Here is a 13,893-nt window from a genome sequence, read left to right as displayed (position 1 = left end):
AAATTGTGCTCATTGTGCTGAGTGTGGAACTGAACAGAATTTGCCTTAAGGATAAAATGCGAAATACTGCAAGAATAGAAAATCAGACAACAAATCTGCAGAGATGCAAAGATAACATAACACTTGAAGGAGTAAAGTAATGTGGTGAAAGAGCTTGAAGAGTGGGAGAATGAAGGTGTTCTACAAAACAACTAGTATGACCCTGATGGGCTGAATGATCTCCTCTGTGCTTTGTTATTCTAGGCATTTCTGATTGGGTACATGACTTTCCATCAAATAAATGTTCTCTGACCTGAGGAGTGTTTCCAGCATTTTCTAGTTTTACTACATTTTGCTTCATTTTGAATTTAAGCACAGAATGCAATGAAGCTGCTGTTAAGTGGCACAGAGAGAGAGAGAGAGAGCGATGGGTTGATCCACGTATCTGGGTATTGTAGCAGAATCTCCTCAGTTTTATCAGTATTACAAAGCATTATACAATTGAGCCACTCAAGCTTGTGTGTATACTGTGATTTAATTTTGAGCTGGATTTAAAGATTGTTTGGACCAGGCAAGCTGTTAGTCAGGCAGTTTACTTCACCAATGATACAATTTATTTCCAAAATTTAAAACAACATGCACAGCAATAAAGTGTGTCCATTTGAATTAGAAACAGAAGCAGAAATTGCTGGAGAAGCTCAGCAGGTCAGGCAAAATCAGTGGAGACAAAGCAGAGTTAATGTTTTGAGTCCATTGATCCTTCTTCAGGAACACTCTACTTTAATTTAGGTGGAAATGAGGCACCAATATCATGTAAGTATGATGCTGCATTCCCCTGTCACCATTCCGATCTTACCCCCAACCCTCAAATAAAGGCAAAATAATGCGGATGCTGGAAATCTGAAACAAACATAGAGAATACTGGAGAAACACAGCAGATCTGGCATCATCCATGGACAAAGAAACAGTTAACATTTCAAGTCTGATATGACTCTACTTCAGAATTGTTTGTGCTCACTTCTATGGTCCAGGTACTGCTGGTACATCAAGAGCTACGGGCCAATCGTTGCCTTTGAGGGCAGTTCCTCTTTCCACTGGGGGCAGAGGTCCCCCTCTCTTCTTGTAAAAACCACCCAGAGTGGAATAACTCTGCAGGACTTCTTAGCATTTTCAACAGTGGGACAAGAAATAGTGGCCTGCCTCTGCAAAATGCAATCCCTCAGATTACACATCAGCTCTTGCTTTCTTGTGGATAAAAATAGGCAGCAATTTAAGATACACTAAAGCTACATAATACATTACAAGACCACGGTTAGAGCTGTGTGTATGGAGTGAGCAGTTTGATTTGAGAGGCCATGTGACCAAACCTCCAGGAATACACCCACCCAAAGTTGGCAACCATGCCCTAGGATCGGGAATGATGGTTAAAAAATAGTGAGGAATCATATGTGCACGTTGCCATTCTCCACCAGTATTTAAATTATATCTAAATGTTACATCTCAAACTAGAATTTGTAATAAGGTAATGAGATGTAGAACAATTCCAAAGCAGGAACAAACTTAAGCTCAAAGTGGAGGCCACAAAATTAGAGTGATTTTAAAATCATGAGGGGTATAATGATTTGGAGATGCCGGTGTTGGACTCGGGTGTATAAAGTTAAAAATCACACAACACCAGGTTATAGTCGAACAGGTTTAATTGGAAGCACACTAGCTTTCGGAGCGACGCTCCTACCTGATGAAAGCTAGTGCTTCCAATTAAACCTGTTGGACTATAACCTGGTGTTGTGTGATTTTTAACTATGAAGGGTATAGTTAGGGTGAATATTCAAGGTGTTTTCCCTAGAGTAGGAGAGTCAAAAACTAGAGGGAATAGGTTTAAGGTGAGGGGGAATGATTTAAAAGGGACTTAAGGGCCAATATTTTCACACAGAGGATGGTGGGTGCATGGAATGAGCTGTCAGAAGTAGTGGTAGAGGCTGGTACAACTGCAATCTTTAAAAGGCATCTGGATGGGTATGTGAATAAGAAGGTTTTAGAGGTATGTGGGCCAAATGCTAGCAATGGGAGTAAAGTAATGGAGAATATCTGGTTGGCATGAACAACTTGGACCGAAGAGTCTGATTTTATGCTGTACATCTCTAAGACGTTAGGACTGTAGAGAAATTGAGATTGTTTTCCTTGATGCAAAGGAGAGTGAGGGTACATTTGACAGTGGTGTACTACATTATGATGGATTCAGATTGAGAATTTTTTAAAGACCTGTTAACATTATATGGTGGAAGCCAAGGTGATCAATAATTTCAAAAGAAAATTGAATAGGCACTTCATGAAGATACAGAGCTATGGGTAAATATGGGATAGACTGTACTGCACTGTAGAAAGCTAGTAAAGACACAATGGGCTGAATGGCTTCCATTGGTTCTGTAACAACTTTATAGCCAGAGTTTTCCCATTTTTTGGACTACGTTTAGACTAAATTCCAGGCTGAAAGCCCACAGCCTGTTCACAGATTGTCTCAGAATCCGATTGCTGATTGACTGCTAGACAATGTAGGAAGTCCCAATCAGAAGCCAGCAGTTCCAAAACTCATCAGCACCTCCATGGATGCCATTCCCCCAAATTTCCAAGATGGAGGATCACTACCAGGAAAGGTGAGTGTTACTTGGGCAGGGGTTTCTGATCTCAAAGGTCACAGGAAGAGGGGTTGGGGTTGCAGTTTGAAGCAAGGGTGTGGGGCAACTCTTACCAACTGCCTTCTTCCCCCTGAGACAGGTCTCTCAGTCTTGTACAAATGAGAGCAGATTGAGGATCTCCTCCACCACTCCCTAAAAGGCCAGCACAAACATGAATGGCTGAAGTGCCTTTTTTGTGCTGTAAATCTCTGTTACTTTATGACTCTAAAACCCACATCTGGTTGGCTAGGCTGACTCTTTCTAATTCCACCTGGAGCTGAACTAATGGCAGCCCGGGCAGCATGAAGACTTTAACTTAACATTCCGGCTCCAGCGACCCTTCCTCAGTTCTGATTTCTCCCCAGATGCCGTCAGACCTGCTGAGTTTTCCCAGCAATTGTTGTTTTTTTGTTTCTGATGACCGGCATCCGTAGTTATTTTGGTTTTTATGAAGACTTTAAGTGGCTGTTCATCAACCACCTCAGAGCTTTGATCTGCAGCCAGCCAGGTTGTCCAAGCTTGGGCCACTTCACCCAAGAACTTGGTTCCTGTGTAGGCTCTAAAGCATGAAGGAAGTTTCCAGATATGCTGACCAAGCTCGTTATCTTCCTGTAACCCCGACTACCCTGTCTCTGTTGGGTGTTGGGGGAGAAGATTCAACCCTAAGACTCTAAAACAGAACCGACGCTCCAACTTGAAGCTAAAGAATAGTTCTCAGTTCTGTAAGGAACCAAGTTGATGAGAGTATTCGACCCAAACACAATGAGTAGTCTTTGTTTTATGCTGCTATTGGCTGTCTCATATGAGCTGACTGCATTAATTATATTTGGCAACAACATGTTGGTGACACAACTGTGAAATATGGCTTTAAGCAACTAAAAATTGAAATTGTGGAGAAAATTGTTCATTGGCACATTCTGATAAGAATTTGGACGCCAATCTCTCCAACTATCACCCATAGAGGGCACTGTTGTCAGTTTCTTCCCTCATTGGGAAAATTCTTGACACGCACAATATCACAAACAGTTGTAAAATGCACCAACCTCTCATCATTTAATCTCAACAAGTCTCTGGGAAACCTACCTCACAGTGACCAAGCAACATTAGAAAAAAAATTATAGACCTTCAGTAAAACCTTGAAATCATTCATTTCAAAGTCAAAATTCAAAATATTTAAGTTAAGTCTTTGATGGCTGGAGAGGTTTAGTTATGAAGACAGACTTGGACAGATTAAGGATGTATTCCTAGGAGCAGATGAGACCAAGGTGCGGACATGACTGAGATGTATAAATTATGAGGAGCTTAGACAGGGTAGCCAGGAGGAACTCTTTCCCCTTGGTACAGGGATCAATGACCAAGGGGCATAGATTTAAGGAAAGAGGCAGGAGACCGAGAAGAATTGTGACATGTGGGAATCCGGGACTCACTTCCTGAATTAATGGTGGAGATAGAAACCTCATAGCATTTAAGAAGTATTTAGATGGCACTTGCAATGCCAAGGCATAAAAAGTTGTGGGTCAAGTGTTGGAAAATGGAACTAGAATAGTTAGGTGTTTCTTTTTGTTCAGCACAGACTTAATAGGCCGAAATGCCTTCTTCTGAGCTGTAAACCTCTATAATTTTATGATTGTAAAGTACACACATCCTTCATCTATGTCTAATGTGCTCTTGTAATTTAATTGAAAGGATTGAGTTTACAGATGAGAGGGAGTAGATTATTGTCCTCACAGACAGTCACTGTTGTCATAAACAAACAGAAAGCCAACAAGACTCCAGATAATGCAAGACAACAATATATATTTCAAAGTGATTAACTGTTGAACCTACATGTGATTGATTACAGTGACTAATCCTATTCTCAGGTCTCCACTTTCACCAGCTGTTCACGTTTCTAATTTAGCCTGACACTTCTGGGGACAGAGTAGGATCCATTCTTGCAATTGGGGCAGTCTGAACTGTAATAACTCCACAGAAGCCAGTATCCTGTCACCAAGTCACATTTTATTGAGATTACCTGGCATAGATTCTCAGCCTAGCCAATGTGTTATGCAAACTTAAGGATTGGAGACCGGAATGAATTTTGTTAGAGACTGGTTCTGTAATTAGTGATACAGCCATGCTGATATCAATCTCCATTGGGTGACCATTTAACCAGATGTTTATTTTGATTGGTTCTGATTTGGATGTTGCTAAGCAATTGGACTTTCCAAGCCAGATTAGGTGGACGTTTCAGAGCGGGCACTCTCCTGGATACCGCCCTATGAGTTCTCTTACTCAATTCAGGCTGAGGGCACTCATTTGCTGTCTCGAGTTCACATACCAGCAGCAACTACAATGACTAGCCAGTCCAGATCCTGAAGAAAATGTTAACCGTTTGGCCATGGCTTGACTTTGTTTTGGGGTTTTTCTGTGGGTTGACTAAGAGTCTCGATGTTCAGGATATGTCCTGAGTAAGACAATGCAATTTCCTTCACTCAAGTGGTGCTCCCCCAGCTCTGTTGGCCTGGTGAGGGTATCCACTTCAATCGGTATACCCTGTAACTCATATGCTCCATTTGCTGCATTTTCTAATGATATAGCCAGTTGCGGGACCTGTTTGAAGTCCAGTTGGGCTTCAGCAATGGGTGCTTTTGTATGGCTACATCATTAATCCCACATACCAGCCAGTTTCTCAGCATATCATTAAGGTTTAAGTAAAGCCACATGCCTCTGCCAGCCATTTTAACCTAGTCAAAAATTCTGATACAGATTCTCCTTGTTATCAAACTGCTGAATAAAACTGATAATGCATTGGAATTAGAAGAGGCTTGGGGTCATAATATTCCTTAACTAAATCCGTCAACTCTTGAAAGGTTTTAGTATCTGGTGCCTCAGGAAATGTATGGCTCCTAATAACCGAAAAAGCTGTGGGTCCACAAGCTGTCAGGAGAATTACTTGTTTCATCTGTCTCAATGTCCTTTGCCCGGAAAAAATAATGCAATCTTTCCACATACTGGGCCCAGCCTTCATTGGCAGGATTGAACGAAGCTTCCCAAATAACAGCACCTTGCCAGAAATGCTATCCCCAATTCAATGATGACTATTACAAGTGAATTTCCTTGGGAGCATTTTTTTCTCTTGTCTGAAGTAACTCCACAGAAACCGTATCCCATCACCAAGTCACCCTTACGCGTGCATAATACTTGACACTGGTCTGACTACCTCAGATCCAGCTTTCAGAGTCAACAGAACCTCTGACACACCTGTTTGCATCTGTCAGCCAGGGCTCCCTGATTGGACCATGTTAACAGCCCCAGTCAGGGAACTCATATTCTATGAGATCCACCTAGCCGACCTCATTACAATCACCACACCAACATTACTACAGTATTTAGAAACCATTTCCCAGCTCCAAATTGCCATCTTTTCATCTAGTTGGTGATGATATCCAACAGTCTGGTGATGGGCCTTGTGTTTTCAACTCTGTCATACCAAAGGATCTGAGTGGATAGCCAGAGGGCTGAGAAATTGAGTTCTTACTATCCCATGCATTATTTGTTGGCCCGCAGGTTAAGATGGCGGCTGCTGGTCTCAGATTTTCCATTGCATTCTGCTTTCCATCCCTATCTCCCAATGGAAGAGCTGGGATCTGCTCGGGAGTGGCGGGGTTACGTTAAGGGACAGGTTCACCAAGATCAGGCCCAGGGAAGCTTTCATTGATGCAGCTCATCCTGGATGCAGAACAAATGCTAATTAAACTGGGAACAGGAATACTGACCCCCAGAACATTGCTCATTGTTAGTCAAGAATTTAAGATCCATTTGGAATACAGATAATGGGGGAAGATTTATTTTTTTTGAGGAGAAGAGGAATGGGCATGATTTTTAGGATTAAGTAGCTTAAAATATGCTTTGATATCACTCCTAAATGGCTATTTCCCAGCAGAAGACAGAACCGTAGACCAGCGAGATTGAGTCCCTTCAGGACGAGGAAGAGAAACAGAGGAAACAAAATAGGAAAAATGATTATGAGTTTACTAATTGGAAGGCACTTGGCTAGTATTTGAAAAAAATGAACCATGCCATGATCTTCATAACGAATAAATCATCACATGGAGAAAACAATCCCATGTTATTCCTTATCCATTATTCTGCCTAAATCCTTTACTACCCAAAGAGTTCCCCTTATGAACACACATTGGCTCATAGCCCCATTTTGTATGATTCCCCTTTCATGGGCTGATCCTTTAAAAAGACAATCTTTCAGAAAAGTGTTTACAGCTAGTTCAAGCCTATTCCATTTGTAGAACGTTACCCAGACGTGGAGTTTAACCAATCCATAGAGAAACACAGATAGCAGCAAGAACTAAATATAGGGCTATGCCCATTCTGAAGGAAATTGGTTCAAGGTTGCAGTAAAGAATGGATCGGATGTTAACTGTGACTGGATTAACCAGCGGCTTGGACTCTACTAAAATCCAGCTTTCTTTACAAACAAAAACTGCTTAGGCAAGTACATTGCTGACAATGGAAATTCAGCTGTCTCTTTGTATGTGTGGGTATATGTAGCTCAGTTGTGCAGCAATCTGTTTCAAAGCTGCATTTATCTATTAGGAATTCTACAAAATACAGAGCCCTGCTCTGTGTACATTCCTGACTAAGATCTGGAATATTTTATGTTCGCAGTGTGCATTCCTCATTAGATGTGCCCGTGCCTGTATTGAAAGTCTTCAACTCCTACCCAACTATTCTAATAATTTAAGGAGGGTCTGACGTACACTTTAGCAGTCTTGTTGTGCACAGCTAGGTGGAGTTAGCTGATGTCCTTTTAAGCTTGCAAATTCTTTTTGGACACTTCTTGAGCAGCTGTGCAACTGGAGTGAAAGCAAACACATATGCTCTCATCTCTCTCTCTCTTTCTCTTCACTCACTGGCTTACGTCCCAGCACAACGAGCCTGAGCTCAGTTGGTATTTTTAATCCCAGTTTGACATTTCTAACCATGGCAGACTCCATGCAGACTGAAGAGCAGGAGAGTCCTGAGGTTCCCGAGCCACAGGAGCAAGATGAAACCACCCCGAAACAAGAGCCCCAGTTCAATGGGGTCCTGGTACTCAGCCTCCTGGACAAAGTGATGGGCATGGTCGACAAGATCCAAACCAGCCAGCAACAGCTGGAGCAGCGGCATCTGGAGATGGAAACCGCCGTGTACCACATCCAGAACGAGCTGAGCAAGCTGACCAAGTCACACGCCAACGCCAGCAATAGCGTGGACAAGATGCTCGAAAAGATCCGAAAAGTCAATGTCAACGTGAAGACCATCAAGTACAGTATGGAGAAGCAAGGCGCACAGATCAAAAAACTCGAGGCGAATGAAGCCACGCTACTGAAACGGAATAACTTCAAAGTAATGATTTACCAGGTAAGCCTCCCACTGAAGTGAACAATGTGTGTGACAGAGCAATAGTGATATTTGGGTGATCAGGGTTCAGTTTGATACCAGTACCTTTGTGGATCTACACATGCTGAAATAATCGGGTGAAAAATTAATACACAAGGCGCAGGAAACCAATTCTTTTTATCTGATCTCTAACTTCTTGACTTTTATCAAAACTGATGGCAATAGAAATTCACTGAGGAGCAGGAGAGAATGGTGTGAGACTGTTTGTTGGTTGGAGTAACTGTGTATGTTAGAAGATTGATCAATGAGCTACGTGCAATGACAATTACATGAGCTATTTATGCAGTGCACAGTTAACAATGTGGCTCCAATCCTTTTATACACAAAAATATCTTAGTCGTGTGCATCATCAGACAGTTCAAATCGTGCTAACTTGAGTACACAGACCAGTGACCAGGTTATGAAGTGGATGGTATCGTCCGATCATTAGGTAGCAGAGATACTGTCATCACAGATTTCTGTTTTCACCACTTTAAGACATTACTGGACACTGCCATAACATGAAATTGTCCCATTTCACTGCACATCATGAACATTGTGCTGAGAGGGAATCTCCTCCAATATGTCACAGCAACTTCATTCTGCTCTGTGATCCTGCATGTGTGTCAGTCCTTGGCACTGAAGCAAGATAACCACTAGCTGCAGACATTCTTGTGACATTCTTCCCAAGCAGCCCAAAGCAAACTGGAAAGCACAACCAATGCAGGCGAATTACTGAAAAATGAAGCTTCACAGAAAAGTAGAGGTTCGCTCCCGGGGTTTTGTCAAGTTTGTCAGTATCACTGAAAATTCATGCAATTGAAAGTCTGCTGCTGAAACCTGGCAATAAGCTGTAACCCATTCCACCTACATGTGGCATGAGTTGGGTTGGGCGTAATATAAAAGACAAAACAAAAGGAAACCAGCAACATTGAAAATAGATGTGTAAAACTGTTGTCCACACTTGACTCTCAGCAAATCTAAAGCACCCTTTGAGGAGCAGTTAACTTCAGGAAATAGAAATCCCCCTCTAACTCTTGTAGTAGTGGACATTAAATTGAATGGAAATACAGGTCATTAGAAAGACAAGCTGGACTCTGGGTTTTATATGTGGGGGCGTTGAATATGAAAGGAAAGAATTGTTAAATTTGTGCAAGGCATTAATTAAGGCACAGATGGGGTATTGTGTGTGATTCTGCACACCCTATTGTAACGGAACTCCATGGAAAGGGTGTGGTAAAGATCCATTTATGAATGATCGCAGAAATTAAACATTTTCAATCAAAAGGCAACCTTGTAAACTCAGGCTTGTTCCAGAAAGATTAAAGGAGAAAGAAACAAAAAAAAGGTTTTAAAATGACAAATTTTTGGAAGCCAAAAGTTGAATTAAAAGATTTACATTTATATCGCGCCTTCCATTACCATTTACATCTCACATCACTTTACAGCCGAATGCAGTACTTTCTTGAAAGTTTTCTGCACTGTCATGATGAAAATGAAATATAATGAAAAGAATGTAACGCGATGAAAGATTTTTGTCGCTATTTAACAAATCTGTAACACGGGGAACAGTTAAATTTACCATGGGAGGAAAGAGAGAGCTAAGAGGAAGCTTTTTCTCATGAAGGACTGTTACAGATGGATTTTAATGTATCATCAAAAATCAATTGCATTTACGCATCAAGCAATATTAAGTTTTTAAAATTTAAGAGAATGTAAGTATATTCAGAAAGGACGGGGAATAGGATTAAGAAAGACTGAGGATGGCCTCTTTCTGTGTTGATTTTGATGATTTGTTTACTGTTATATCATTTATCAAAAAAGACAAACACTTTGAGACATGGCTTTCACATTTCAGATGTCTCATCTTGTACAAATGCCTGTGCCAATATTTTTTATAAAGGATAGAAAAAAAATAGTTAACCAACCATTCACCAGCACCTATCAATCAACAGAGAAATCCACCAGTCATTGAAATCTTTTAAATGATCTCAGAGCGTCACAACAGTAACGGTCCTCACTCTGACCTGAGGATTCCCCTATTTGAGTAAAGTGCAATAATCCAGTTCTGCTGTAATTTGATGATAGATGTTTCCACTAGTAGATGAGTCTAAAACCATAATCTCTGTGTATAAGATAATCACTAATAAATCCAAGAAAATATATGGAGAGAAGCACTTTATTCATGGAGCAACAATTATGTCAAATATGCGACCACAAGAAGTGGTTGAGGCAGTTATGTTCATTTAAGCAGAAGCTAACAAAGGATATAGGAGGAGAAAGTAAGAGAAGAATGAGTTAAAGAGTTAAGATAATGTGGGAGGGTGTTCTTCTGAAATATTAGCAACGCCATCGCGCTGTAGGGCTAAATAGTCTGTTTTTGTGTAGCTCTATGTACCGTACAATCCTCTAGCTACATTTGAGCCTTGTGGAGCCTTTCACTGTGAGAGAATATAACAACTTTCAGCTTGTTCTGACTGAGCCAGTAACCAACTGTATGCAATCTGTTTGTGATATAGCTAAACTGCTTAGAAATATTAGAAAAATCACAAATAACAGCATAATTGGATTTTAAAAATTGAGAAAAATAATATCCTCATGAATGTGTCTTTTTCAGCAATAAAATCGATCTTGGTCGTTCTTATTTTTTTGACTTGATACTCTTAAAGTTTCTTCAGAGCTTTCTTCAGTTCAAAAGTGGTGTTGGAACATTTTCAGAAATCCATAAAAACCATATGTTGGACTGGTTTCTGAAAGCTGTATACAGCTGGTCCCCATTTCAGTTATGGCTCTATCTTGTTGTGAGGCTGTAAATGACTGCAGGGTCTAGAATTTCTTCAAATCCTTACAACGCATCTGAAAACATTCTTGGCTCCTGACAAAAATATTAGGCTGAAAGTGAAGTGAATTTTATCAGTTACATTTGCGTACTAGTGTAAATGGGTTTGCTTCAGATTTCTTTGCATAAAAAAAGATTCTGTTCCTCTGCGTGACAATAGACTCAAGGGATTAATATCATGCTCCTGAGAAAAGTATGTGCTGGAATTGGAAGCAGGAGCAAGGCTGAAGCCAACAGGACCAATGCCAGACACCCACCTTCAAAAGCACCAAAACTGTTTCCCTAAAGGTACCCGAAAGGGGCAGCACAGTGGCTCACAGCGCCAGGGACCTGGGATCAATTCCAGCCTCGGGCATCTGTCTGTGTGGAGTTTGTATGTTCTCCCTGTGTCTGCGTGGGTTTCCTCTGGGTGCTCCGGTTCTCTCCCACAATCCAACAAGATGTGCAGGTTAGGTGAATTGGCCATGCAAAATTGCCTCTAGTGTAGGCTATTAGTCAGGAGTAAATATAGGATAGGGGAATGGGTGTGGGTAGGTTATTCTTCAGAGGGTTAGTGTGGACTTGTTGGGCTGAAGGGCCTGTTTCCACACTGTAGGATTCTAATTCTAAAATCTTACTAAAGGCATTAATTCGAATGATTCCTATATTGAACATATTCATTGGCTTAAATGTCCCACCCCAAGTTAGTGGTAGAGAAGGAAAATGTGCTACTTTTGCAGAGCATTTTCTACATTAGTTGACTAAGTTATGGGTGGCACAGTGGTTAGCCTGCTGCCTCTAAGTGCCTCAGACCTGGGTTCGATTCCAGCCTCTAATGACTGTCTGTGTGGGGTTTGCACCTTCTCCCTGTGTCTGCGTGGGTTTTCTCCAAGTGCTCTGGTTTCCTCCTACATTCCAAAGGTGTGCAGATTAGGTGGAATAGCTCTGCTAAATTGCCCCGTAATGTTCAGAGATGTGCAGGCTAGGTGGTTAGCCATGGGAAAAGTGGGATTACAGAGATTGGGTGTGTGGCTGGGTCTGGATGAGATGCTCTTTGGTGCAGATTAGATGGGCTGAATGGCCTCTTTCCTCAATGTAGGGATTCTATGAAATTAAAACTAGGTTAGTGCTCATATACCTGGGGGAATCAAGCAGTACAGGGAACCAGCAAGAAGGTAGAAGATCGGCTTATTGAATGATGAAGCGGTCTGATTGGGTGGATGGTCTACTGCTGCTTCTATTTCTTATACTTCTGCCACGCAGATAGCAACTCCTGAAGCACATTGAATATCACTGCCATAGCTGTGCTGTGGAAGCTATCTTGCCATGTATGACATAGTTTGGCCTACTTTAAAGCTTGGAGCAACACTGAGTTTGTTCAGGCACTTACGCACTGAACTTTCGATGGCCATATGTCAACTGGTGGGAGATTGAAATCCAGTCTTTCATCTGCAGAAGAGCTACTAATCAAATATCTAATTGACCTATTATTGTTACTGAGGTGTAGGTTTGCCATTGGAGATGGATTTGTTCCCATTTGGCCTTGAAAACCAATGTTCCAAAGGATTGGACGGTCCAGACTGTTGAGGCTTCACTGAGAAAATATGTGGTTATTGTTGGTTAATCTCTAAATGTGTCAACAGTGAGATAGTGAAGAGCTCCAAGCCATGGACTTTGACAACTTGTGGCCATGTGCTTATTTCAGGGGTAGGGTGCCCCAGCAGGAGAAAATGTAAAGGAAATGTATTGACAGTACAGAGCTGCATGTATTATTCCTTGAAAGGAAATTTTGATAACATTCAAAAGGGATTTGGACACATATAGCACTTATCATAAATATCCTATTCTTTTTGTAAGGCTCTTGGTTTCATTTCCCAACACTGGATTCATAATGAATTGTCTGGCCTCCTCCTGTGTAATCCTGAGCTGGCCATGCAAACCAGTGAGAGAGTGACACCAGTGTTGATCACCCCACCTCCCCCTATGTTTGCTCTCCCACCAGAGCAGTGTTTTAGTTCTGCTCAAAGCTTTGCTTACTTCAAAGGAGATCACAATCGATGTGGAATTCTTCATGGAGATCCATCACCAAACAAAATCTAGAGGTGTTATCGGTTTTAAAATGTCCAGAGAATGACCAATGCAGTGGGTCAATGATAACATTCGATTAGTTTTCCTAATGACTTGCTGTACGTGCTTACAAACCTCTTGGAGATCCAGATGCCTCTCAGAGCTCTGCAATCCCTCAACATTTAGATAATACATTTGATTTGCAAAATTCAAATTTATTTTTCAGAAAACAACCCATAGGAATCCCATGGCCAAATGTCTGTAAAATGCAAACAAGGCTTATATTAATAATTCCATAAGCTGATGACGTTCTAAGACCTTTACATTCAATGAAGTACTTTTGCAGTTTAGTTACTGTTTGACTGTTACACAGTGTAAAATAACAGATAATACGTAGCTGAGAGGATGACATTTATATATAGACAGTCTGTGCTGCACTCTGGATGATAGTGGCTGAGTTGTCCTTTATACTTCCCACCCCACTCTTTTTTTTTGAAGTCAGTGGAGAGAAAGTTAAATCAGAGATAATGTATAAAAGATCATAGGTGCATTACTTATTGCCAGAGATGACTCAGACCTCCCAGACACCTTTAATATTGGAAAAACTTTTCACTGCAAATAAAAGTAAAGTCACCAAAGTCTCACTTTCTCATGAGAGAAACAGATATAAATAGAATCAATTGGTGGTGATGTTAACCTAAGGTTCAACAAGCCTCAAGTGATAGATCAGGTTGAGAAGATGGGACCTTTGTGGTGACCTCAGCTGGTATGGGCATTGATCCTATGTAATTGGTGTCACTCAACATCATAAACCCAGTCATTCAGCACTGAGCCAACCAACCTCCTTATCTGAATCTGCAACCCACATATGAATCCAACAAAGGCTAACAAAATTAATTTTCAATCAGATGTTTCCCCTACATACTTATGTCAATG

At 41.1% G+C, this 13,893-nt stretch overlaps 1 protein-coding gene across 1 annotated transcript in view; it reads left to right on the top strand.

The window, feature by feature from the left end:
- Positions 1-7,289: 7,289 nt before the first annotated feature.
- Positions 7,290-13,893, top strand: part of cavin1b (caveolae associated protein 1b) — a 65,295-nt gene continuing 58,691 nt past the window's right edge. Inside the window, exon 1 of the mRNA XM_043674979.2 lies at positions 7,290-8,054. Coding sequence (XP_043530914.1) covers positions 7,635-8,054 — 420 coding nt within the window. The 5' untranslated portion in view covers positions 7,290-7,634. The remainder of the gene's footprint in view (positions 8,055-13,893) is intronic.

The sequence above is a fragment of the Chiloscyllium plagiosum genome, unplaced genomic scaffold (assembly GCF_037043375.1).
Source record: "Chiloscyllium plagiosum isolate Xiang-an unplaced genomic scaffold, Cpla_swu_hap1 HiC_scaffold_32, whole genome shotgun sequence".
NCBI classification, from domain to species: Eukaryota; Metazoa; Chordata; class Chondrichthyes; order Orectolobiformes; family Hemiscylliidae; genus Chiloscyllium; species Chiloscyllium plagiosum.
The sequence above is the reverse complement of the archived record's forward strand: the minus strand, read 5'-3'. Positions and strand labels throughout refer to the sequence as shown.